Here is a 27695-nt window from a genome sequence, read left to right as displayed (position 1 = left end):
TCTCCAGAGACAGATCTGCTATACACTATGGTTGAAGGGAGCCAGACTAGAGGCTGAGAGACTGTGTGGTCGCCAAGAGCGAGATGGGGTGGCTGGCTAAGGGCAGAGACAGAAGGGGTGGAGAGGAGCAGGGGATATTGGGGGGCACTTGGATAATGCCCACATCTTAGAGAGGGTCTGGAAATGGAAGCTAAGGGGGTGGAACAGGCAGGGTCAGATGGTAAGCTCATTCCATCAGTGATGGATTAGTTTGAGGTACTGAGCACTGAGCAAGAGGTGGTAAAGCCACCAGCAGGCCGTCAGATATTGACTGTACTCAGGACAGGTTCCAACAGAAGTTATGATTTATTAGAGGAACACAGTCAATCCCAGGAAGGGGTGGGTACTGCAAGAGCTCCCTGGATCCAGGGTGGCAAGCACCTAACTCCATCAGTGCCGATGGTCCGTCGGCCTTTGTGACACCATTTGAGACAGCATTCTGGGATCTGCTCACAACTCAGCTTTCTGTTCCTTCAGTTGCTCAGGCCAGTCTCTGCTGGGCCAGAATCTAGAGCAGTGGCTCTCAGTCTTCCTAATGCTGCAACCCTTTAAAACAGTTCCCTGGGTTGTGGTGACCTCTCCCAACCATAAAATGATTTTTGTTTCCATTCCATAACTGTAATTTTGCTATTGCTATGAATTGTGTTGTAAATATATGTTTTCTGATGGTCTTGGGTGACCCCTGTGAAAGACCAATCAACCCTCAAAGGAGCTGAGACCCACAGGTTGAGAACCGCTGACCTAGAGGGTAGAGCTAAAGAATATCCTCACCTAGAAGTAGGAACAAAATCCCTCTCTCTGGGCCAAGGCTGGCCTGTGAAGAAGATAGAACCCTGATGATACTGGTCTCACTATAATTGTCTAAACTCACATGAAACATCTGCTGGAGACTCTTCCTCCCATCCTGGAATCCTGACTTCAGTGAGAAAGTAGTACCAGGGCACTGGACTCTGACCCAGCTTGGCCCTGCCTACTCCCACAACAGCGCCCTGTAGCAGTATTACTCCAAGATACTACTTAGATCAACCCTCCCATCACTTAGATGGAGATGCTGAGACATGGGGAAGGAATGGCTTACTCGGACCCACCTAATCAATGACAGAACCTAGGCTTCAATCCCAAGACGTTTTTCCATCTGTACTTATGACTGTTTATTTCCAAGCTCCAAGACCAAGTGTCTCAGATATTCTGTGAACTAACGCATGCTTGGGAAGAAGAAAAAGGTTTCCTGAAAGGCAAAGACAAACAGGAGGCAGAAGAATGCAGAATGCATTTATTGCTTTGAATTCTACAAGAGGCACGAGGCAGGATACAGGCGAGCTGTCGTGGGTTTTAGAGAAGACCGGTTAAGTGAGAAGGCAGTCACTATGACAACTGCAGAAACAGAGCTGTAGTTTCTCAAAGCTGCCTCCTGCTGGTTCTCTGAGGAAATGCAGGTAGAAGCTGATCTATGTATGGCACAGCATCAGCTAGACATCTAATAGGGCCTCTTCTCTGGAAGACATCCCTAGCCTGGGACTCCTTAGCTACAAGGAATGCTGCACCAGGTGGGAGCTGAGTACTCTCTCATTTTCCCAGGACCTGGTTCCCAACCCACGGGCAATAGGGACCTACTAAGACCACCCCTCTATTCCAATGCATTTCATCCCAACCCTGACTTTATTCTATCCTGACCCTAGCTTCCCCTAATCTTACTCAGGGGCTCTAGATCACCCTGATATATGGGTAAATCTACTAATTACCCCCAAATTGCATCATCCCTTACCTTTAACAACATCCTGGCATTTTTCTCCCACCTACATATATTTGTACCTCATCTAACTCCAGCACTCCCACCCCCAGGCTCTGAATTCTGAAGCTGATGTTCTTAACCTTGATCAAGGGACTATCCGTCGACTATGCAAACCACAAAACTCAGCTATTCTTCCTCGAGTAACTCTTGGGGACTGGAATCAGAGTCACTGAGGTTAAGGGGACAAAAGCCTCAAGGTCACCGGGTACAGGCATGAGCCAGGCCAGAGTGAGATGTGTAGAAAATGAATATAACAATGTCCATTCTTATGGGCATAGTATAAACACTATGGAGGCCCAGACCGGCACAGCCCCTTGACTTCCCACCCAGTTTTATTTGTCTCGGAATTCAAGCCCTGTGAACCTCTCCCTTCACTCTCCCTTGCTTTCTAATACTATGGAGTGAATTTCAAGAACCTCAGAGGTCAGGAGTCAGCTCCATCCAATACCGGAGTCTCCTCTATGCATCCCGGCCATGGGCTTGCATATTCTGCAAAAAGGCCCCCTTTCCAAATAGGTAATACACCCTAGACTAGGGTAACCATATTAGACTGCCATCTCGTCTTTCCCCAGTTTTAAGAAGCCTAAAACTAGCCATCAATGAGCCCAGAAAAGCAGGGGTCTGGGACTCCTGAGATCCATAGTCTCAGGGAACTTTGCACTCTCCTCTTCCCTGGCCATAGGGATATTCTAGACACCCTGAGCTGGGTGGGGTAGAGAAAGCAGCATGGCAGAGCCTGGGGAGAATCTTCCAGCCCCTTCTCCCTAGAGGGGCCCAGCAGGGCACCTTGGGCTTGCCTGGGAGATCTCATTAAAGGTCACCAGATAAAAATAGAGCTAGTCTGAGAAGAGATGGAAAACAGCTGCTCCCGTCTGGGACCTGGTGCCAGGAGCTGATGGTCAAGCCAGGGCCTGGGCATGGGTCACGGCCTAGGTTCTTTTCAACACACACTTCAATTGCCAGGCTGTGGAGAACAGTGTTGGAGGAAGGAGCATGGGAGCCTGGCATGCTGAAGGGCAATGCCTGTGTGCTTAGCTGCCTCCCGCAAGGCACGCGTGTGTGGAAGGAAAGGGACGATGTCTGGAGACTGCACTGGCCAAAGCTAAGGATCAAAGACAAGAGGCTCTTCCTCTGAGCCATACAAATAAATCGCAAAGCCATGGGCTACAACCCAAGTTTGACTGACAGGCCCCCAAGCCCAGAGCTCTCCTTCCCTGACCCCTTTTTTCTCTAAAGCTGTCCAATGAGGTCAGACCCTTCGGATCTTGGTGCTGGGGTTCCCCAAGCTTAGTGCCTCTTCTGGCTCGACCCTCCCGGGGCGGGGATGGAACTTTAGGTGGTGCAGGAGGCCTCCGTGGGGAGACTACCACGCTTGAGTCTCAGGCTGCCATTCCAGCCCCGAGGACAGATGTTGTAGCCGAGGATGCCAGGCGACTTAAGCCCAGAGTCCTCAGAGTCGAGAGACACGTCGGAGTCTGTGGGTGAGCGGCGGTAAGGAAAAGGCCTGGACGGCGCGGCCTGAGGACTCCGGGGACTAGCGCAGGACGAAGGCCCGACGGGCAACGGGCTCCGCGGGATGGGGGTGAAAGTAGCTCCGCGGACGTTGCCAGCCGGGCGGGCTGGCTGCGGAGAGCGCATGCGCGCCGGCGGAGGCGGCGGCCCCTGCGGCGGAGAAAAGGGCCGCAGGGACTCGGCGGGCGCCGGCCGCGGGGAGGCGCTCTTGCGCCGGGCCGCGTTGATGATGTTGCGCGCCAGAAGCGCCTGCAGCTGCCGGCTCGGGGGCCGTGCATCGGTCTCCGATCGCAACGGGGAGACGGAGCGCTCGCTCCACGAGGGGGACATTGGTGGAGGCGGAGGCAGCGGCGGAGGGCTGCTCATGCTGCTCCCGCGGCCCGGCTCCCACGGCCCCGGGCTCACCCAGCCGTCCAGGCTGCTAGGGGGCCGGGATGCGCCCGGCGTCCAGGGCGGAGACGTGGGCAGGCTCTCCGGGCGATCCTGGGGAAAGAGCAGAGAGGACGGGGGAAAGGTTTAGTGTCAGGTCAGGTCAGGGTTTGGGGAAGAATAGAGTATGGTTGTCCATCATTCGGAAATAGGAAAGGAACCCAACAAAGTTAGGTAGTGCCTGAAGTAAAAAAAAACCGCAGGTGGCTCAACTCAGTGCAGAAGCTTTTAAAGCCTTTGCTATCTGGGGTCAGCCCCTGCTTGCTTTGGAGACAAAAACTCATGTGAAGGAACATAGCGTGCATTATTAATACGTTTCTTGGAGGGAACTGTTAAACAAAATACCATAAGGAGAGATGGGAAAGATAGAAAAAAGTTAAGGAATGGGGCCTGCAGGCACACCGCACACGGCCACAGGGGCGTGAAAACAAGTCCTTTTAAGTTACTACTTTCTGTCTGCTTAGAGTTTTGCACCATACAGTTGTATTGACTACTTTAAAACGTAGATATCTATCTAACTTAACGTTTATATTATTTTTATATATAAAAACATATTTTGAGAAAGGGTTTCGTGCCAGGCACTTGGAGGCAGAGGCAGGGGCTTCTCTGTGAGTTCGAAGCCAGCCTGGTCTACAGAGTGTGTTCTAGAACAGTCAGGGCTACACAGAAAAACCCTGTCTCCCCCCCCCCCCCCAATTATTTATTTTATGTATGCGTGCTCTATCTGCATGTACACCTGCGTGCCAGAAGAGGGCATCAGATCCTACTATAGACATTTGTGAGCCGCATGTGGTTGCTGAGAATTGAACTCTGGACCTCTGAAGAGCAGCCAGTGCTCTTAGCCACTGCAGCCATCTCTCAAGCCCTGTGTTTCATCTCTCAAACTGTGTCGAGAAGGAGGGAGGGGGGAGGGAGGGGAGAGGGAGGGAGGAGAGAAGGAAAGAAGGAAGGAAGGAAGGAAGGAAGGAAGGAAGGAAGGAAGGAAGGAAAAGAAAGAAAAGAAGAAAAGCCAAGAGGTGTAATTAACAACCCAGTGTATTTTTCCCCACCCACCAGTGTCTGTGGGGTGTGTGTGTGTTTCAAACACCACACCATGCTTAAACAGTGTTAAGGGGATTGAAAGTGGAGGGCTTGGGAATACAGGCTAATAAACACACACGCACACACACACGCACACACACATACCCACACACCTTAAACTGTCCAGCTGTTCACCCATATCCCAGAAGTAGTCACTTGGTTGAGTCTGTGTTTACTAGCAATCAACCATTCTCCTCAGTTCTAAGCTATGGGGTCCAGTCAGTGACTTCCCCGCAATCAAAGTCTGTAATCGCCCACAAAAATCCATTCTTTGACCCAGACACTCATCTGTCAGTTATCCTTTCAACCAGCGGGGAACTTAGTCCCTCCCAATCAAAAGAAACAACAGAGACAGAAGATATATATTCTCCAAGCACACCAAAGCAGCTGCCAGATGACTCCAACCTCAGTGTCCTTTCACTTAAAACGGACCATTGGATCAATGAGAAGAGGCCATTTCTGCTGGGATATAGTGCTGGATAACCTTTTCAAGGATACCCAAGCTCATGGGGAAGCAAGCTAAGAGTCAGCACAAGGCCTCAGCCTACCTATATTCCCAGGGTCAGGGCTGTATGTGTCTATACAAGCCAGAGTCCCTGGAATTTGTTCTCTGTGCATGACACACCCTAGAGTGCAGCCAGGTCACCTGAGGGAAGCACTGGAGCTTCAAGGAAAGCTCCCGGATTAGACAGGAAGGGCTAGAGGCTGAGACCAGAATCCCAGATCCAAAAGGCCGATTGCAAAGGCTTGGGTATGTCCCATTATATAATGAGTACCGCCTTGAGCTCATGACCCAAGCCAGTCAAGAAATGTTTTGTTGTTGTCTTAGACAGGGTCTCTCTATGTAGTCGTAGCTGTCCTAGAGCTTGCTATGTAGACCAAGCTGGGCTTGACTCACAGAGATCAGTCTGCCTCTGCCTCCTGAGATCAAAGGCATGGGCCACCATGCCTGGCCCTACTTAATGAGGCTGGAGGAGCAGTGAGAACTGTCTAAAAATCTCTTTTCTGTCTTTCGTGGTCACAGGGGATTGCTGGATCCAACAAGTGGGAGGGGTGATCAGAGTCAGGCAGGACTGTGAAGTGACATGGTTCAGGCATGGGCTGAAAGGTGGAGGCGAGCCAGGCCTGCCCTCATGCTAATGGCCAATGTCTCAGGACTCACTGTGTGCGGGGGGCGCAGAGGATGCACAATACAGAAAGGAAGAAGAGAGAAGACCCGTTCGCCTCCAGCTAAAGAGCTACATGCACTGTGTCTACTAAACTCCTTGAAAACACAATGGGTGAAAATTCAGAAAGTAGCAGCCAGTCACCCCAGGCTCAAAGCAGGGTCTATGTGCCATGAGGTAGAGACAAAGGCTGAGCTGACAATATGGCAGTGTCAGAGGCCGCGGAACTCCCAGGGCACTTCCGGCAACCCTGTCATTGAACAGAACGGGAAACCAGGGCCAGCGACAGGCAGAGGCTGTGCAAAATCTCCAGGAACCAGCTTTTTCTTCTCCACCAAGGGAGCCAGGCAGGGTTAGTGATGAATGTGTCAAACAGTCCAATTTAGATAAAATGGAGGGGGGGGGGGACCAGAAGGAACAGGAGAATAAGTGGAAGACATTTCTATCCCACTTATTAAAAGAGGGAGGGGGAATCCAGAGGGAGATCAGGCATGGCAGGCAAATCAGAGCCAGGCAGATTGATGCACATCTTTCATACCAGTCCTTGGGAGACAGGCTAGTGGATCTCTGTGAGTTCAAGACTAGCCTTGTCTATCTCTATCAAGTTCTGAGCCAGCCAGATCTTGTCTCAAAAAAAAAAAAAAAATTAAAAAAAATAAATAAAAATAAATAAACCAAAACAGCAAAACACGGAACCAGGCATGGGAGCTCATGATTATAGTCCTAGAATTCAGAAGGCTGAGGCAGGAAGATCATCATGAGTTCAAGTCCAGACTCAGTTACAGGCCCTATCTAATAAACAGACAGACAGACAGACAGACAGACAGGACAGATGGATGGCCAGATGGATGGAACCCCAAACCAATTTAGGTCATAGGGCAGTGTGTTTTCTCTATCCTCAATACGATCTGGGCCAGACTCATACGCAGGAAAGAAGTAAAGAGAAGAAAGTGCCCTTCTCTCCTAGGCAGCATATGGCTGACACCTAACAGATCCAGACACACAGTAGGTGCAGTAGCACACAGGGACACAACCCCACTTCCATCCACACACAGCAGCCGAGCAGTTCCACCTCGCTTCCAGGTCCCCGTCAGGGAGGTGAGAGGGAGCCCCAGCTCGCGGCAGCCAACAGCGCAGAAGAAAGAAGCAAGACAGATTTGAGACAGAGTGTATTGAAAACAGGAGGCAGGACCAAAGAGTTCAGCCCTGCGTGGCAGGAGCTACAGGATGGAGGATGAGCCCCTCCATTGCCAACCCCCTGCCCCAGGGGCAAAAGAACAGGGTCTACCAGAGGTTGACTCTGTCCTGGGAAGACCTGGCCTGAAGGAATCAGGCTCACTCAGTTTCCCCATGCATCCCCCTCTTCTGTGTGGATGAGCTCACTGACAAGGCACCCCTGTTCCCATGGAAACAAGCCTAAAGCTCAAACTACGCACTCAGCCTAGCACCTGCACTGCCTCCACCACCCCTGCCCCTCTGGGATCCCAGAAATAGGGCTGGGAAAGAGGAAGTGGGTGGTCCTAGCCTCAAATCTTGGGAAGATTCCATCTAAATGTGTCTGTCTTCTTGTATCTGTATTTTCGCCCCCCCCCCCCCAGAGGCTATTTGGGAGGGAGTGGGGGAGTGGCTGCACCACATCAAAGGGAAGCAGAATGGGAGATCTCAGGCCACCTGACTCCACACCCTCTGTATAAATGGGGAAACTGAGACTGAGGCCCAAGGTGCACATTCAGTCTGTTAGAATCCAGATCTAAGTCCAAGGCTTTTCTGTCCCTCTTCTGAGCTACTGTGCCGTATGTTCCCACAGCCGCCAGCTGATCCTAAGCTTAAGCTGGCCCAGCCCAGGCTTCTGACTGTAGCCCATTGCAAGCAGCTCCTTTCAAGCCTACCTCCCCCAGGCCGCTCTCATGAAAAGCTAACTCCTCTGTCCCTCAGCAGCAGCCCCATCCACTTTCTTTCTATGACAGTCTCCTTTGCTTCTGAGTCCTTTATCCCACTATGCCAGCCTGTTCTCTCAATCTCCAGTGATTCTCTCAACTAGAAGACCCCGTGTACATGGGAAAACTAAGGCCTGGAAAGGAGAAGTGGATTGGCTAAAGCTCCCCCAGCAAATGGAAGGTGTGGGTGAGTCTAGGACACTCCTCTGTTGTCTCTCCTGGACCTTAAGCCTTTGCATTGTGGTGGCTTCTTTCAGTCAGGGAGATCTTGCCTGAGGTCACCATGTCACTAAAGGGTCACTTGCCTAACAGCCCATCCATATCTGCATAGCTTTCTAGAGGACACTCTTCTCAGGGATCCCCGGGGATGTCCCTCAGTCAGAACAGTGAGGGCAAGGCAGTTGGAAGCAGGACAGAGGTCTGGGCCCAGGAGTCTCCCTCCCTGTGGAGAATCAGGTCCTGGAGAGGGCACGGAGGCAGCACAGTCTCAGAGAACAGGAGGCCAAGCATCAGACAGGAGTGGGATGCTAAGTCCACAGGCAGCAGAGGATTCAGGAGAAGAGGTGGAGCCAAGCAAAGCTCTCTGAGGCAGGAGAGAAGAAATGTCCAGAAGGCAGAGGGGGAAGAAACACCCTGTGAAGGTGAGAATCCAGAAGCAGGAAGCCAGAGGCCAGGAGCCTGAGCCCTATGGGTAAGGCACACCCAGAGCTTGCAGATTCTCAGGTGTCAGAAGGCTGTCTGTTCCAGAAGTCCCGTGAGGACACCTCTGGGCCTTCTCCAAGTAAGATACTGCCATCAGACTCCCATCCCTGAAGCTTGCAAGGCCAGGGAAAGACTCTCTGCTCATCGAGACCCTCTGAGGGTTTTCTTTCTCCATGAATCCCCTCATCACCCTGACATGGCATCTAAGGCCCTTTGTCTACAGCTCGAAGAGGGGAGATGGTCCACCCACAGTCACATAGCTATCTAGTGTCAACGCCAGACCTTGAACCATGAATGTCCATCTTCCTCTCTAAGCCCTGAGCTATATCCTGCCACATCTTCTCTCTGGCCCTCCGAGAAGGGGTCAAGACAGGCACTGGGATGTGTTATTTGAAGCAGAAGGAAGGCTTCCACACCTGGGCCTCGATCCCAGCATTCCGGGTGGAGAAGGAAGGCCTGGGGGCCTGCTTGGCTCGAGGAGACCACGCCCTGGAGGGAGAAACGGGGGAGATATCACTGCTGTAGGTGGGGCTCACGGCAGTGGGCTGGAGGCTGTCCTGGACTGGGGCAGTGTAGAGGCCTGGGGAAGAGCGGGAAGGCCGAGGCAGAGCAGGAGACGGTGGGAGGCCTGCTCTGGGCAGGTTGGGCACCAGGTCCAGGGAGCTGGGCTTGGCCGGGGAGGCTGCACGAGGTGAGATAGTGCGTGAAGGAGTGCGTGATGAGGTGGCGCGTGATGAGGCCTTGGCAGGCTCCTTGACGGGCGACAGAGCATAGAGTGAAGGCCTCATTTGGTATGGCTGCTGCTTGGTAGGCTCAGGGCGCAGGACTCCATTCTCTGGCAGATAGCCGTGGTAGAGAGAGGCAGGCGGAGTCCGCGCTGGGCTTAAGGATGCCACTCGGAAGCCTCCAGGGGCATTAGTGGTGTACTTCCAGGATGAAGGCAGGGACATAGTAGGTGAAGGGCAGCGGGCCAATTCAGCATGGCCTGAAGACTCTATGACGTATTTCTCCATCCGTGACTGGCGGCGGGCATAGAGCTCGGCCCCCTTCCCTGAGGCCTCAGAGAGGTTCTGGTTGGGTTTGGGCTTCGGCTTGGCCTGGATTCGGGGTGACTTGAGGCAGGAGGCCCATTCGGGGACAGCGTCCTCATTGGCCGCAGGGCTGGCTCTGTCCCGAGCTATTGGCTCCTGCTGGAAGTTGGAGGCCTCAGCTCCCAGTGCAAAGGGCTCTTCCTCCATGCCCACCTCCCCGTGGTCTCTCTGCCTCCGCTTCTCATCAGCTGTTTGCACTAGGTCCAGCAAGTCTGGATTCGGGGTCACCTTGGGCTTCTCCACGAAAGTGAACATCGATTTCCGGCTGCCTCGGCGTGCCATAGATTCTTCCAAAATTCCTGTCTTGTTGGCAGGGACTACCTGGCCCTTCAAATGGGGAGGCTTAGGGTCAGAGCTGGGATACAGAGTGGAGTAAGATGGGGGAGACCTAACCCGGGAAGCCACGGGGGCTGTTGACAAAGTCTCTGCATAGGTGGGGGGTGGGGTAAAGTTTCCCAAGGGGCGTCTCTCTACGACTGGGCTTCGCTGCCCAACCAGCCTCCTTTCCACCATGGGACTGCGGGCCATTATGTGCCTCTGTGGCTGGGGACTCCTATCCACCATACTGCTAGCCGGGGGAGCCCAGGTCTTCTCTCCAAAATGTCGTCTTCCCATCATGGGGCTTTGCTCTATCTGGCTGGTAGTCCCTGGCGACTGGATCCCAAAAGGCCTGGCGGTCCTGTTGACCACAGATGCAGGCTTGGCTAGCGTGAGATGTACTTCACTATACAGCTTAGTGGGTGTGGTGACAGCTGCATGTCCGGACACCTCTTGTTCTGCTGATGCCACTAGGGTGCTAGGCTGCATGTCAATGAGCAAGGAACTGGACATGAGATCTGCGGCTGGTGGCCCTGAGCTAGAGAGGGGAGTGGCTTCTCTAGAGAAGGTGCTGGTGGCAGATGATGGAGCTGACACCTTGTCAATCAGGAGAATGCTGGATCTCACCTCCTCTGCCGGCACCGGGGGCTGCCCATCATCAGCACACGGAGTGCTGGGTTTGGAATCAAGTGTGCCATTCCGGGAACACTGTGCCTCAGATGAATTCTGTTGGACGGGGGTGATGGTGGCTGGGGGGTTTTGATTGACATCAGCGGTCTGCTGGTTATGGTGGCTGTTAGAGGCTGGTGTGGTGGGCATGGCATTGGGTGAGGAGGGGTTCTGGTTGATATCTGCAGCTGGACTGGGTACTTCATTGTCGGGAGGGTTTGGTGAGGACTGCTGGGTCTCTCGGCTTTGGGACAGGTGTAGCCCGTTAGCTGTCAGCAGAGCTGCATTTTCTTTTAAATAAACTACCAATGGAACTTCCTCCTCCTCACTGGCAACCTTCTCCAGGTGCTGCAGCAGACTGGCTTCCTCTGAGTATCCCTCCATGATGTGGCCAGGGACCCCTCTGCTGGGGCTTTGGGGGCTGGGATGCTTTGGAGAGCCTGGCTTTGATGGAGATGTGGGATTCACACTAAGCCCTGAGGCATGGCCTATGGGGCTCGAAGGACACCCTGTTTGGAGGGCCTCTTGGCTGAGCTTTGGTGACCTCTGGCCTCTGCTCTCTAAGGTGAACTCATTCACCCTCTGCCTGCGCCTGTTGAAGAGCTGGACCCCTCGGGAGTTGGAGCTGGGAGGGGTGGTCAGCTGGGCTGCGATCTGCTGACTCCTCGCCTTGGCCTCCTTCAGGTCCTTTTCAGTGAAGCTAGTGCTCCGGCCCAATGCTGCAGAGAGGACACAGGACTGGTTAGCAAATAGACGGTCACTCACTATGCCCTCCTACATCTCTTTGAAATCTGATATTTACTAGGTTTCCTAGAATCAAAGGTCATGAAGGTTCCAGGGTGAAGCTGACTTGCTGTCCAGGATAGCCTGTGCTATCCCTTTGCATCGCCCTGGAAGACTGTAATACAGTATGAGTCATGTCTCTAACTACATCTCCCATGGTGCCTCTGGCCACTGGCCGCTCTCACCCGGACAGTGCTTAACATCAACTCTGTCTCTCTTCCACACTAAAGAAGGGGAAGAGGAAGGAAGGTTAAGTAAGGCTCCATATTTGCTGGGAATATCCTTTTCCCTGACAGCACGCCTTCCCTGAGGCGGACTTTCCTGTCTCCTGTCCTATCTCTGCTCTTCCTGCACAGCATTCGCCACTGTCTGAAGTCAACGTGTTTGCTTATCTCCTGACTGATCGTCCAGCTCATCTCGAGCACAATTCCAAAGGCCTCGCTTGACGTGTTTACCTTTCTGACCCTATCTCGAGAACAGTGTTCGGCCTAAAGATTCCCAAGTGTGCAAAGCCCAGGACACTTTATTTATGTATTTCTGACGGCCCTTTATACTTTCAAACTGAGAGTTTGGTCATTTGCTTAATATTTTATAGAAAGGTGCTACGAAGTTTTAAGGTATTTCAAACTTAGCATTATTGGTATGGGGAAGCGCGTACCATGTTACACATGTGGAGGTCAGAGGATAATTTTGCCAGGTCTCCTTCTACCCTCACACAGGTTCTGGGTATCAAACTCAGCCATCATGCTTGCCCAGCAGGTGCCTTCACCTGTTGAGCCGTCTCACCTGCCCCTAAGACTTCTTTTTCTGAAAACATGGTAATATGCATGGCATGGTGTACACATCTTTAATCCCAGCACTTGGGAAAGCGGAGGCAGGAGGATATTTGTGAGTTCTAGGCCAGCTCGGGTCTACATAGCAAGCTCCAGGACAACCAGGACTACAATAGAAGAGACCCTGTCTGAAACAAAAAGGTGAACACGTTTTATTTCTAAAAATAAAAACATAAAAAAGTAAACAGTGTCCCCACCCCTGATTATAACACAATCAAGAGACCAGGCTACCAGTTTCTTCTACAGGCATCCCCAATTTTTTTCCTCTCATTTTTATTAAGATAATTATTTAAAAATTTGTACATGCTAACATAAACCAAGTGACACCCTGGGCTAATGTCAATGCCCCCCGTGTTCATTCATCTTGTTCTCCCCGATGCACCAAGAGGCAGCCATTAGGTGCTGGGAGTGCAGAAGAGAAAACCTGAGTGAAGAAGTTCAGAGATTCCTGACAGACCCAAGGCCACACGGCTCCGGGTGGCAAAAGCTGAGTCATTCCATAGCTGTGCTCAAGGTCCTTCTGGGGAAAGAAGTGGTGGGACATGGCAGGGACAGAGGTCACCGGTCGGCCTCCCTATTAAGTGAGGTAATCATTTCTTTCTGCCCACAGTGCCCAGCTGGCACGCACTCGGTGCTCAATGCCGTTGAACAATGAATAAACAAATAGACGCCTGAACAGATGAGTCACAGGCAGCTGGAGGGATCGGCCTATGACCAGGGTCACGGCTTACCCAGTGGCGGAGAAAACCCCTCCCCCACGGTGAGAAGCTAATTAGCTCTTGAGGAATCTGACCCTGCCCTCCCTCCTAAGTCACCCTAATTAGCCCTGGCCCTGACAGGCTGATGGGTCTCCAGGGACAGTCTTTCTAGGCATCTTGCCAGCCTGGCTCAGAGTTCGTGGACTCTGAGAGATGAAAGTGCCTTGATAGAGGAGATTGGTAGTTCACCATTATCCCATTTTATAGATAGGGAAACTGAGATCCAGAGAGTATCCCAGGGCAAAGTCGACTGGCCCCTATGCTGGAGTCAGCAGAGAGGTCCATGGAGGCAAGGTACAATCCATGCCTCGTGGCTATCTGGCTCCATCCTCCTGTCTGCTACATGGGTAGTAGCTTCCCCCTCATGCACAATGACAGCACATGGCCTACCCCACCTGTACCCCAATACCTGGTGGTATTCCTCTTCTGCCCCAGTTACCCGCTCTGTAAAACATTTTAGCCAGACTACTCCCCTGGGACAGCTGAAGATGAGATTTCCAGGCACACAGGAAAGTCTTTAGGAAATGTTTGGACCATGCAGCATCTCCCTCCTCTGTTCTGCTTCGAAACAGGTCTCCTGGCCTAAAGCCAGGTTCTTTGTCTGGGCTAGCCCTAGGATCTTGGCAAGCTCTTATCCTCTCCCAGAGTCATGGGCTCCTTAACTGAGAAAGGTTTGGGGGTCACCATGAGATCATAAGTACAAGGGGTCTGTCATCATCAAGTCCAGGGCAAAGGGCAAAGACGACAGCTCACACTACCCCAGAAACAGCAGGCCACTGTGACCTGACTCTGCTCATGGGGGTAGACATTACTCAACCTTTATCCTGCAAAACACATTTCATTCATAGCCTAAGACCAGAATCCTGAAAGACACACACCAGGGGACTCTGGGGTCCTGGGGAAGCACCAGCCTCAGCAGCTTGGAGGTGGCTATCACAGCAGTTCTCCACACAATCCTTGCACCCCTAAAGCCACACCCCTACATGTGCAAAACTTATTTACACACCCAGTCGGCATGGGCTCAGGACTTAGTGTGTTTCTGCTCCTTTCCGCTCTACCCTCACCCCCAGCTACACCAGTAGCTTGACAGCCTGACAGTCCTGCAGAGATTCACAGGGCCAAACCCATTCTGTATGAGCCGGACACAGAGCCCACCGACCTTGCTTCTGACACACTTGTAGCAGTTGCAACTAAGATTGATCAGGAGCTACATGCGCCTTACTCTCACTGTGACCCTACGGGGCACAGTCTGCTCTTGTGCACTTTGTGTTGATGAGAAAAACCAAAGGCCAGAACAGTAAGGTGAGCTATCCAACAGCACAGAGCTACCTTGGCATTGCAGAGAGCCAGGATCCTGGCTGGCAGGATCCCACGATGTAAAGCAGATAGAAAGGGATCTGGTGTTTGAATGTTCAGGCCACTCCATGTCCCTGCACACTGCTGCTTCCTCCTTACTTCCCTGCTTCAGGACCAGTCCTGTGTCTCCCAACCCCCATGCCTCACATACACACACTACTCCCCAACCCCTTGGCTTCCCATGCTAGTGTGAAAGGCTCTTGGGGAGAAGCCAGCTTGAGAGGCTCAGGAAAACAAAGAGTCACAAAGAGGAGGTGGCCCAGGACTCAGACTGCTGACTTCCAGTCACAGTCTGACTTACCCTAGATGACGCTCCCCTCCTGTGAGCTCAGAGCTGCCCCTGAGCTCCAAGAAGAATTGGAGAAAGGGCCAGAGGGGAGTGCAGCCCTGCACCCCAGGCAGCTGCAGTGCACATAAAAGACATTCAACAGGAGGCTCGGAGCCACAGGGCACAAACAGGGGGTTGAGGGTAGAGCAGGACTTGAGCAACCAAAGGTCCCCTGGAGTCCCTTGTTACAGGCAGCAGAGGATGTTCCAACTGAAGTCTCCTAGGACAATGTCACCCCCAGCAATAGCAAACATGTCTACGATTGGGCTTCTTGGTTTTAGAGGGATCAGAGGTAAGCCAGGGCCACAGGGACCAGCAGTCCTCACTGCCTGGCTGTGGTACCAGCCATGATACCATTTTTCCTAGCCTAGATCACTGAAGGCCAATATAGACAGTAGCCCTGAGTACAGGCATTTGAAGAAGGTTGGGGGGTAGACAAAGAGAAGAGCTAGCTGGGGTCAGGTAAGACAGGGCAGATCTAGAGTGGAGGAGAGGCTCAAAGACAGAGCATCGCCTCGAAGGGGATGCCATGGTCGCCTCAGTGGAGATGCCATGGTACAGGTTTCGCGTGGCCCACGTACAGCACTGCATACTCATCAGTTCTGTTTTTTGGGTTTTTTTTTTTTGTTGTTTGTTTGTTTGTTTTTTTCATCCACAAGGCAATCCCAAATGATAATCGTGTCGTTGCTTCTCCCACTTTGTAGATGACAGCCAGGCTCAGAGATGCCCACCTAGTGTCAAACAACTTTAAGTGGCAGAGCTGGGATTCCAGACTCAGAAAGTCCGACTGGGAAGTGAGATGCCTTAACCGTTACTGGGCTTTCTAGCTCAGAGCTTCAGTGGGAGGGGCTTGCAGGAAGCTTCGAGGTTCCTGGAAGATGTCTACAGAATCCTGCGTCCTCCTCATCCCATCAGTGCCCCCTCGACTACTGCCTATTGCTTCTTTCTTTCCGGAGGAGAGTTGACGACCTTTTCTCACTAAGGCAGAAATGGATGATAGGGTATGGAATGCTGGTGGTATAAGAAGATCATTAGGCTAGCAGCAGTAAACTCCCCGTCCTGCTGTAGGGGGGAATAGGCCTTCTTCTCTCCAAGTCCCAGTCCTTATTGCATTCTGTAGACAGGACCCCATTCTGCCCTTCACTAGGCCTGTCTGAAGAAAAGGAGGGGATCTGAGGCAAGGGATGAGAGGCCACAGAGGTCAAGACAGTGAGAATTCAAGGAAATGTTTCTCCACACTACTGCCGTCAATGGGAGTGTCCCGGCAAGGCTAGTGGGAAGGATGGGAACCAGAGGTGGGAACCGAGGTTGACAGGAGGCAGCCCATTGTAGCAGCCGGGGAGCCTTGGCAACAGGCTGGGTAAACAGGCTGGGTAAATTGGCCCCCCAGTGAGGTCAGGAAGGACCCAATGTCCCAGCCACTACACAACCTCTGGCTTGGCCAGGGCAGGAAGATGAGGAGGTCTGAGTAATAACCCAGCCACTTTGCCAGCCCAGGCTCACATCCTCCCTGCAGAGAGGGAAGTGACACAGGCCCTGAGGGGTGCATCTCTGCCAGAAGCATGTGGACAAAGACCAACACATCACCCTGTAGAATGACCCACACTTCGGTGGGAAGGGGCATGCAGGGATAGGAGTGGGGATCCTTAGAGCCAGGCAGCTCCAGCCTCGCTAACGGGCTGACAGAAGTCCCCATTTGCCTCTTTCCTAGTACTGGGAGAGAAAATAGGCCAGACAGGGGATGCCACATGCCCTGAGTCACACCCCAAACCCCAAAGGCCCCCTCTGAGTGCTCAGCTTACTCACTCTGACTGGGTCCTTCCTGCAGCCCAGCTTCCCCAGGATGCTCTGCCGACTGGCCTCTGTTCTCAAAGCCTCTGGGACAGGCAGCCAAGCTCCTGGCCGATGAAGAGAGGAAAATCCCACCTTGACAGTACTCGGAGGAGCTAGATATGACTTCTCTCCTCCACAGATGACTCAGCCCCGGTTCTTTATCAGGAAAACGGTTCTGCAACCGCCTCTTAAATGGCCTCTCCACCCCCAGTCTCTCCCCCGCCAATCAACCCACCCCACGCAGCCAGATTCACCATATTCACCAGTCCTCCCTCCCAGCCCTATGCTTTTCTCCTGCTCAGAGCCCCAAACCATTCTGGAGGACCAGAAGGGGCCTCCTTCTTCATCCAGGCATTCAAGGGTCCTGACAGCTAAACCTGCCTGAGCAGTACTCGCCTTCTCTGTGTGTCCTTAGCAATTGCTGAGAACAACAGTTCCCGGTTCCCACTCCTGCCTGTGAATGAGTTCCTGTCAGGAAACAGGGATGCACAAACCTCTACATTTGGAACCTTCTCCTTCCCATCGTATGCGTTCTGTGCCCCCAGCCTCTTGCCTAATTTGAATGTGACCAGCCCCTCCCCAAAGACCTCCCTGCCTGTCAGTGTCTGAACTGCACCGCCCAGGGCTTCACGACTTGTAGAGCTGTTGCACTTCAGGGAGGGCTTACTGTCTGCTAGGGACTCTGACAGGACCGTGCCTCACCCTCACAGCAGCCCCGAGGCTACCAGTGACCTCACTTCTACCTCAGAGAAGACAAGTCTTGCAGAGGTACTGTGTCTTGGAAAAGTCACATGGCCAATTGGAAACCGAGTGTGCGGATCACACTCAGGGTGACCCTCCCAATGTTTGTTTCATGACGTCCAGGGTCTGGGTCTTCAGTCCCCCACATAGCCTGGCCCGAGGGCAGGGCCATATATGCTTCACTCCTATACTCCTCTCTGCCCACACCCTCAGTGACAATGACAGCTGCCACAGTCTGACCGCTGAGTTCCAGATGCTGAAAACAAAGGCTCAAGGCTTTCTCTTCAAATCCTCTCAGCAATCGTAGAAGGACTGCTTCTGACGGCCAGCTTAGAACTGAGGAGAAAGGCACAGAAGTCTAGCTAACACATCCTGGCTTTCACAGTTGCCGAGAGAGAGAACCGAGTACATGTGAAGCAGTGAGGCTGATCTCCAGCCTGGGATCCTTCCCTGAGGAGCTCCACCTGCTGAGAATATTCGAGCACACCTCTAAATCCCGCCATTTCATCCAGGAAGCCCCGGCTCAGTAGCATCCTCTGCTCAGTCAGGCCCAGAGGCCTTATAGCAGGAAGAGAACTCACAGGAAGCAGAAAGATGAGGGCTCTACCGGAACTCCTTGTTTTCCCCTCCTGTCAAAAAAGTCCAGGCACAGACAGAAGAGGGAAGAGTGGCCCTAGGCTCAACTGGCAGCAGACTCTGCAGGTAAAAGGCACCCTGCAAACTTCTGGCTGGCCAAGGCCTTCCTGCTAGGTCCTAGCCAAGACCTAGCTGTCATAGCATCCCTCTTGCCTGTTCTAAATTGCCTTGGCTAGATCTCTAATGAATACTGGGTAGATTTCAAAATTTAGAAATGATAGAAGAGGGCTGGCGATACAGATCCATGCAGAGCACTTGTCTGGCCTTCACAAAGGCCTTGTATACATCCCCAGCCCTGGTGAATCTGGGCATGGTGGCACATGCCTGTCATCACAGCATTAGAGGGGTAGAGGCAGGAGGAAAAGTCCAGGGTCATGTTTGACTGGCTAGCCAGCAGGTTTGAGGCCTGCTGGGCTACATGAGACTCTATCTAAAACAAAACAAAATAAAATAAAACAAAGTAAAACAAAACAACAACAATAACAAACATCCAGCACTCAGGAGGCAGAGACAGAGACAGAGACAGAGACAGAGACAGAGACAGAGACAGAGACAGGTGGGTCTCTATGAGTTTCAGGTCAGCCAAGGCTACAGAGTGAGACCTGGTATCAAAAAATTAATCAATTATTAAGAAAAAGAATGGACAGGAAAGTGTCTCAGAGGTTTACAGGGCCTGCTGCTTTTGCAGAAGAACCTGACTTGGCTCCCAGCACCCACGTGGTAGCTAACAACCACCTGTAACTCCAACTCCTGAAGACCCAGCGCCCTCTTCTGGTCTTTATGGGCACTGTATACGCTTGGGGCACAAACATACATGCAGGCAAAACACCCACTCACATAAAATAAAAATAAATAAATTTACAAACCCCTATGGAGGCAGAGCAAGGGAGACCCCTATGAGTCCCAGACCAGCCTGGTCAATGTCCAGTTCCAGGCCAGATTGGTGACACAGGGAGACTCTATTTCCAAAAAAAAAAAAAAAAAAAAAAAAAGGAAAGAAAGAAAAAAGAAAAAAAATCTAAAATGGTAACCAGAGACAGGCAAGTTCAGGCCTAGGAGGAGAAGAACCTATAAGAGAGGTAAGGCTGGCCTGCAGGCTACAGGTCCCTTGGAAGACTCAGGAGCACAAGACGGACCATACACATAACCCAGGAGACACAAAGATCCAGAGACATAAGGTGGCGAGCCAGGACAGGGAAGGAGAACTTTCCCTCATTTGTGTTCATATCCAGGGCCTGCCACACTCTGGGCCCTACACAAAGAGGTGGCCTTTCTCCTGAGCGCTGTGCCAAGGCCTTCCTCTACCTTTGCTAAGTGTCTTAACCTGGGGCAGAGCTATCAGCAGGGCTCAGTCCCTGTGGACTGAAGGACTAGCACCCCCACACCCAACACATTCTCATTTGTTCCCTCACTCAGCCCTAGAGCCAAATTCCAGATTCTTTCTGGAGTCTACCCTGGAGAGTTGTTCCTATGGAGTGTGGGGACATTGAGGAAAGAAAAGCAAACCCGTGGGTGGAACAGGAGATGAAACCTCAAGTTGGTGTGTCAAACCTGAGAAGAAAAATATTCCACAAGATACCAAGAAAGCACAGAGCCTGGAGAGAGATCAGAATAAAGCAGTCTAAAGGCTTCCTGCAGAGGACAGCATTTGTCTTAGGTTTTTGTAAGAGGAGACAAGGGATGCTCCAAGCACCAGGGACAATTTCCAGAGACTAGAAGACTCAAAGATAGTCTGGCCCTGACCTACCCCCATGGCCCAAAGCAAGAAGAAGAGAAGAAACCGTTGATGGAAAAAAAAAAATGACAGCAGGCTTGCCTGGAGTCCAGTTTGCATGCAGTGAGCCGGGTAGCATTTCCCAGGAGCCCAGGAGCTTCGAGGCTCTGCCCTGGGCTACATGCACCACGGGATCTGCCTTGAGACTCTGGGTGCTTATATAACCCGCACCTCTCAGTCCCACAGTCAGCCGGGACCCTCTGCCTCCTCCACTCTGCCATCTGTGTCTGCTGCTTCCTTCATATAGAAGAGGCTGCTGTGCAGCCGAGAAAAAAAAAAAAAAAAAATGAAGGCCAGCCCTGTGGTAAATTCTCCACATTCCTTCCTCTCAGAAAAATAAATAACCCGGGAGAAAAAACACAGGAGGAACGATAACGACGGCACAAGCATGCTGGCACTCGGCTACTCGCTGGGGTAGACGGCATGAGAACCCAGCTCTGCCCAGTGCCTTTGCTGGGATGGGGCGTGAGGCTGCCTCTCACAGGGGATAGAAGACCAAACTGGGCTCCAGCTTGCTCATAGGTGACACAGGTGCTGGCAGTCTCCATGGTATGACAGCCAGAGTGGTCACTACAGCAAACCTGTCAGGAGCTAGGCGCCCTGGTTTCTCAAGTAGCCGCCCACACACCACATCCATATACCAGGTTATGCACACTCCGTTATGCATGATCATCCTTCTAATACTGTGCTTTAGCCTCCTGAGCTGCAAGTATCCTTATCTTCATTTTAAAGATAAAGAAACGGAGGCGCTGAAGGATCCGAGGATTCCCTACGGCATCAGGCTAGAGAGTCAACTGTGGATTTCCAGCACCTGCCTGCACACTCCCATCCTGTCAGCTGACGCCTCCTCTAGGTAGCCCACCCTTCCACCTACTGTGCAACAGGTCGGCGATCACCCACCCTCAGTAAATCTCTGTGTCTCTGAGTGACTGAGTGGGTCTCAACTTCCTCCCTGATAAAACAAGGGTAAGTTGCTGAGAGTGGTGATAGACAAATGGGTCTACAGAGAGAGAGAGAGAGAGAGAGAGAGAGAGAGAGAGAGAGAGAGAGAGAGAGAGAGACAGAGAGAGACAGAGAGAGACAGAGAGAGACAGAGAGGAGAGAGATGCAGAGGTAGCATTGATCACTCCTGCAGGAGTTAACTCCAGCCTTTGCTAGCTCTGGAGAGCCTTCCAAGGCTGGGGCTCTTGTTTTCTCACCCCCTCTGCCTCTCTTCACCGGCTAGCCTCTGCTCAGTCTACAACCAAGTGTAGTCCCACCTCATTTACACTCCCCAGGGGACCCCAGAAGCAACCTCTAGTCAAAGTGCCATAGCAGAAAAGAACAGTCCACCTGCCAGCCCCACCAAGGGCACACGCCCCAGGTCCAAAATCCTAGTGAAAAATCCTAGGCAGGCTACATAGATAGGTTCTGGCTGGACATGCATCCAGGGAGGCATCAGACTCCAGGGAGCTAGAAGATGCTGGCCTAACCACACATACGTCAATGCCACTTATCAATTTCTAGTCCTAACTGCACCCTGGACCTAACAGGAATCCTACCAGAGATGCCAAATCAGCCAGTCCTTCCTTCTCATTTCCTCAAACTACGAAAGAACACAGGTCAGGATGCTTGATTCCGGTGTCTGTCCTGTTGCATTTGGGTGGCCTTGAGCTAATTCCTGTACCTAGTTTACCCAGCTCCTCAAACTGGGGATCGCACGGGAACCAATGCTTGCCAGAGAATGGTGCCTCTCACCTCTAGTGGATGCCAAGCGTTTTGGGTGGGACTCCGGTTCTTAACATCTTCATAGCTATGTAAGTTTCAAACGTGTCCTGGAAAACACGCCCCGAGCCTTTGGCCTTGGGTGTGTCACGTCTTAGGGAAAGGATAATCAGACAACTTAAAGAAACTAAGCATACGTAGTACAGACTCCTGAATAAAGCCAATATTTATTGCACAAATTATACACTGTCCACATCCATAAAGAAAAGTAGTATAAAAATGTGTGAATTTTAGTAAGGGGGGAATAATGAATACACACGTAATTCTGAGCCTGTGGCGTGGACTTGCAAAGGTAGCCATGACAATCAACCAATCAACGTCATCTTCATAGAGAAAGCACTGCTAAGTGAGGCCAGGTGGAAGGGGGAGGGGGAGAGCATCTAGGGTGGAGACAGTGGCTTGGTAGAGGGACAGCTTGTGCTCAGGTCCTGAGGCAGGCTATATCATACGAAAACAAGAATTGTCCTTCCTACCAGCCTTCCTACCAGAGACTTTTTGTCTCTGGGATCTTCTTTTCCTTAATGCTGGCCATACTCCAGTGGATGGCAGCACACCCTCCCTTGCACACAGGCCCCCCACGCAGAGGCTCTGCCTGCTTCCAATCTGCATGACACGCAACAGAGCCCACCCAGTCGTGCACACAGTAAACAGAGTGGGCAGGACAGACACGTGAGCACCTGCAGGCATATCCATGGAAGAACCCCGTGCTCATGCAGTAGGCTTGCATGGGCACATGTGAAATAAGTACATACTTTGTGGGAGGGTAGATGTCCCTCCAGCCCACCCACTCTCTAGGTAACAGAGTTGCCAAGCAGTTCTTGCATGGAGGGCGCTCACTCCTGCTGGAGAATAGCCAGTGACATAATGACATGCTTTGAAATCCATGACGCTCTACTGTCAGTCAGCGCCTCTCTCTTCAGGGATGCATTAAGACTTACCACCTGTCCCAGGTGTCCCAGGAGAGGACACTGTTCCCGACAATGTCCCCCTTTCCACCTCTACAACAGCTAAACCCCATAAAGTACCCGCACAGCACCAAGGGGGTCAGTGGCCACCATCGGCTTCATCAGTGGTCACAGCTACCCTAGTGTTTTTCCTGAGCAGGGATCAAGGCAGCTAAGGAGTAGGAGGAAAAAAACAGCCCCAGCCTGGCACCCGGTGCCATGAAAGGCCTCAGCAAGTTCCTTTCTTTATCCTGCCCAGATGAGAACTTGCAGGTGGCCCACATGCAAATTCCCAGGCTCCAGTCTAGACCCATGGGTCCACCTGAGATGCTAGCACACAGCCAGGTTAGAGACTCAGTGGGCCTTAGGAGCCCATAAACCCATAAGCTATGTTTATAGCTAACAAACACACAGACAAATGCCTAGACTGTGTGGTCTGGCATATGACTTCTTAATATTAACCAAAATCACAATCAATAGCATGTACTATGTGAAAGAAAAGTGATCACGTGGGATGGGTAGGAGCAAGGTTCACTGACTTGTATGTACCTGTGACATGTGCTGTGCATGATAACGTCGTAACAAAACCTAGCTATTATGTATGCTAAGTAGAAAACTTAGTCAAAAAGCATCTAGATATACATACAACGACATAAAGTGAGCATAGACCACCTGTAAGGACTTGCGACACTCAGTCTCCCTAGTACTTCTCATTCATCAGAAATACAGGCAGAGCAGGGATTGTTACATCATCCTACAGACTAGAAAACGGAGGCAGTGGCCAGGTGTGATGGTACCGGCTTGTACCCAAAGCGTTCAGAAAGGAGAGGTGGGTAGGAGGATTACCATAAGTTTGAAGTCAGCCAGGGATACATAGCAAGACCCTGTCTCAAAAAATTAAAATAAAATAAAATAAAATTAAGAAGGGGGAGGGGGCAGAGAGAAGCCATTCCTTTTCTCAAGATTTCACAGCACGCAGTTCTTGGCTTCCAGCCAAAGCCTCTGCAGAGCCTCCCAAGCTATGCCACCTCTGGCCTGACCCACTCATCCCTTATAATTTGACTTTAGCCACAGGGTAACTGGCCTTTATTCCAAGTTCATGAAAACTCTTGACACACGTGACTTCTTCAACAACTCAAGGTTCCCTAGCAACCGGACAACCTCACCCAGTTAATCTTCCAGCACAGTAGCGGCTCTCTCCCTGGGCCGTGGACAGGGTCCTCACACCCCTGGCACTACTTGCTAGCATTTGATCGAAAACAATCTTTTCTTTTCTTTTTTTTTTTTTTTTTTCTTTCCTAACCAACCTGATCATGAACCTTTGGCAAGCCTCGAATCTGCTGAGCCTCTGTAACAGTCTCCAAATTCCTACCCTGTTGGGTGGTTGCAAGGATTTGTCACATACACACAACGTACCCACCATATTGGTACATTGGCTCATGTACCAATAACGGTGGTGTACATGGGCTCTAGTTACCACACTAAGTTGTTGAAACAAAGAGCCCTGTCTTTGTCAGTGCACATACATGTTGCATACATATCACCACATATATGTTTTTTGTTTTTTTTTTTTTTTTAAATCTCAGGCTAGCCTAAATTCTCTGTGTGGTTAAGAAGGGCTTTGAACATCTTCCAACATCCTGCTACATTCTCCTGCATCCTCCTGCATCCACTTCCTGAGTGTTGGGATTGTAGATATGTACCACCACATCCAGGCTATGTGACATGGAGGATTGAACCCAGGGCTTCAGCATGCTAGGCCAACACTCTACCCACTGAGCCATACCGGGGTTCATTATTACTGCATCTCACAGTCCATTCACCAGTGTGAGGTTGACAGGCCTAAATGGGAGTGACAGGCCAGATGGCAAAGCCTTCCCCTCTGTAGCACCATGCAATCTCACTCAACTAGAGTAAATATTTGGGAGTGGGATTTTCAAGATGGCCGAGGCCAGGGCGCTCAACTGCTTCCTCAGACTCAGGGGCCTTTGCAGACCATGTTGCTTCTGGGTGTGGCTTCCCCAACACCGTTTGCCAGGTTTGAGGTCTTGGGAAACTGTTTTCCTTCCTACATGGTACCAAGCACTTTCTCACCCCAGGGCTACATAATAGATGTGCTTGTCACAACCGTGACGAAGGCCATGCTGGAAGGACCATGTCCTGGGAGCCTTGAATGTAATCCTGTTGACAAAGAGACATAAATAATGTACCAGTATGTTCTCTCCTCCCCATCCTGACCTGCTAAGAATAGTACCAGCTACCCTTTCAGGGATCCCAAAGGGAAGAGGGCAGGACACCAAGTGGGAACAAGCAGGGACAATGTCACAGGGCTATGGCCTGCCAACTGCTCTCCCTGCTAGTCCACATTTCCACACTCTCAAGAAAAGGACTCCAGAGAATTAAGGGTGCTTAGAGGCCAGTGACCAAGTTCTTAAGGAGTAAAAAAGAGGTCTAGAAAGATTATATGTAAAACCTTGGAGAGGGAGGAAGATTCTGTAAATGTTAACTCTTTCCAAGTTTAAAAATGGCTGCCTTAGAACAGTTCTCTCCTCTGGAGCACAGGGGAACTATGCAGGACGCTTCTAACCAGCTTCCAGGTGATGCTGCTGCATCATCCACACGCCCTACTTTGGGACCAGAAAACCTATTCTCTAGGGTAGAAGTTGAGAAACAATCCAAAGAAAAGGTCTTCTTCGGCAGAGTTTGGCTCAGCACAAGCATCTGAACCAACATTCCAGGTTTTTGGCTTCAGGAGACTCTGAAATGCCTGGCCAAGGACATTCTCTGACCTGTGGCTGCTGGACCACCATACCCTGCTCGAATCCATTCAGATACAAACACAGTGGTCCAGGCAGAGAGAGGTGGCTCCAGATGCTCTCTGAGCATCCGTGAAGTAGCTGGGTGTGGGGCCCACTGATATCACCCATCCTAGAAAAGATGCAAGCAGCCTTTGGCATAGCACCAGAGAGACCAGCATCCCCCTCAAATCCTTTTGGGGCTCCAGACCCCCCCAGATGACTATCTCTACTGCCCCCATGATGCACTTCTCCTTGGGATGCCTCATCCTCCTAACACTCCAGCCTCACTGGCCTTCCTTTAAGGCTCATTGGAGGTGCCATGCCTTTTCTCACCTCAGGGTCTTTAACACCCCCCCCCCGCCCACTCTCCCTGCCTTGAGCCCTTTCTGCCCTCGCCCCGTCAACTGTGCCTTTCTGACCACACTTGGTATACTTGAAGATAGCAAGCTTCTCTCCCCCACTGGGAGTGACATTCTCACCACAGCATCCTCAAGATATCCTCCAAACTCATCAGATTCCACCGCTGTTTGTCTTAATATCGGTCTGTTCCGCCCTAACAGGGCCGAGACATTGGCTATGACCTCCCGTGCCTGGTGTACAGTTGGGGTTGAGCAAACATTTGACTGGGAAAAGAGAATGGAGGAGTGAACTGTTCACACCCTCACTGCAAAGCTTTTCCCTCCCTGGCACCATACAATCTCACTCAACTAGAGAAGCTGTTAAAGACCAGAACTTTCAAGATGATTGGGCCGGATCTCTGCTGCTCTCTGAGGCTCAGTGGCTGTTGCAGGCCACATCACCTCTTGGTGTGGGGTCCCCAGCACTGTTTTGCCAGGTTTTTTCTTGTGGGAGCAGAAAGCTGAGTAAGATTTCTAAAGCTTCAAAGAAAGATTTTTCCACTAATCCCCTTCCTCTCCCATTGCCCAGAGAAGGACAGGTTCTCACTGGAAGCCACACAACCAGTGCACGGTGACACTAGACTTCCTTGGCACAGCTAGAAGCCAACAACTGAGCTTCAGGCCCACCCACGCTCAATGAGAGCACCATCTGCCTGGATGCTGGGAGAAGTGCAGGACAGAGAGCTCAAGACCGCCGCTGTGGTTGAGCACATGTGGACTCAGGTCCAGAGCCCGGGAGGTGGGGAGGTGGATGGAGCTCTCAGCAGGAGGCTAGAGAAGAACCCAGCATCTGGGTCACTGGAAGCCAAATGGCCAGAAGCTGGGTGGTGGCATGTCTGGCCCTCATGCACATGACAGTCTATGTTTTTAATCAGTGCCTCCCCATCCCCCAATTCTACTGCATGATTTAGAGATGTCTTGGCCTTTCCTGACTTTGTTATACAGAAGTAAAACCTGAGGTCTGTAGGGGGTCAGACTGGGCTGGGTTTGTAGCTACATGATATTGGAGCTCACTGAACTAGCCACTCTGTGCCTCGGTTTCCCACTCATAAAACTGTGAGGCTGGTTTCATAGCGCTCTGGGAACATAGTAACAAGAAAAACAACAGCAAGAAAAAAAAAATCAAGTCACTCCACTGTTCCAATCCTGGTCTCATCTAACTGTTTCTGACCACTTGCCTAGGAGCTCCCCCCTAAAGCCTAGTCCAGATCCTATCCATTGTGCTGGCTCATCATGCCATCTCCAAAACACCCTGGCCAAACACGAAGGAGAAATCTACACGGAGATATGAGGAGCCTTAGGCAAGAGGCCGTCTGCTCAAGGGCTTGCTATTTTAACGGAGATCAAAACATGGGAGCACTATTAATAAGTAGTAGCTCATTTTTTAGGCATTCATCATGAACTCACTCCATTTTCATAACAGTACAAGGCCGAGCATTGTCTCTGTTTTAATAGACGAGGAAACAAGAGTCCAGAGGGGTTACATAATGTGCTTATGAACTCTCAGGCAGCCAGGAATGAAACCCCCAAGTCTGACCGCAGCATTCATGTGCCAGCCATGCGGGAAGCAGGTGACACACAGATAGTCTGTGGCATTCAGGGAGGTGGAGAGGGCAGGGCAGGGCAGGGCAGGGTCAGCACAGACCTACCCTAGGCTGCCTTACTGAATGGAAAAGAACTACAGTGACAGAATGTCAGCAGCAGCCAGTTGGGGAAGGGTTTTCGTTCCAGAAAAAGGGCTCTGGGTAAGCCTCTGGAATTACAGGGCCTGGGGGCTGTTGTCATGCAGACTCCTCCTCCCGTCACACTGAGTAGCAACGGAGCCCCAGTGTCTAGTGTCCAGAAACAGCTCACAAAGGGCCCTATATATACACACTGTCCTAACTCACAGAGCCTCTCCAGAGGCAGATCGGCCCTCCCTCTGGCCAGATCTCAGGCCTAACTCCTAGGGCCTGCATTTTAAAGCCTGGGGCAGGGCGGATAGGTGAGTACAACCTATAACCAACACACACCA

The 27695-nt window shown here is 51.5% G+C and overlaps 1 protein-coding gene across 5 annotated transcripts in view; it reads right to left on the bottom strand.

The window, feature by feature from the left end:
* Positions 1-1290: 1290 nt before the first annotated feature.
* The window catches only part of Synpo (synaptopodin), a 65505-nt gene continuing 39100 nt past the window's right edge, over positions 1291-27695 (bottom strand). For 3 of the 5 annotated variants that reach the window (XM_076912598.1, XM_076912600.1, XM_034517972.2), the window contains 2 exons: positions 9074-11454; positions 1291-3826 (listed from right to left, as the gene is read on the bottom strand). In XM_076912598.1, coding sequence (XP_076768713.1) covers positions 3164-3826; positions 9074-11454 — 3044 coding nt within the window. In that variant the 3' untranslated portion in view covers positions 1291-3163. Of the gene's footprint in view, positions 3827-9073; positions 11455-16599; positions 16776-19819; positions 19976-27695 lie in introns of those variants that run through there. The other 2 variants (XM_076912599.1, XM_076912601.1) reach the window with 2 other exon arrangements.

The sequence above is a fragment of the Arvicanthis niloticus genome, chromosome 14 (genome assembly GCF_011762505.2).
Source record: "Arvicanthis niloticus isolate mArvNil1 chromosome 14, mArvNil1.pat.X, whole genome shotgun sequence".
Classification (NCBI taxonomy): Eukaryota; Metazoa; Chordata; class Mammalia; order Rodentia; family Muridae; genus Arvicanthis; species Arvicanthis niloticus.
The sequence above is the reverse complement of the archived record's forward strand: the minus strand, read 5'-3'. Positions and strand labels throughout refer to the sequence as shown.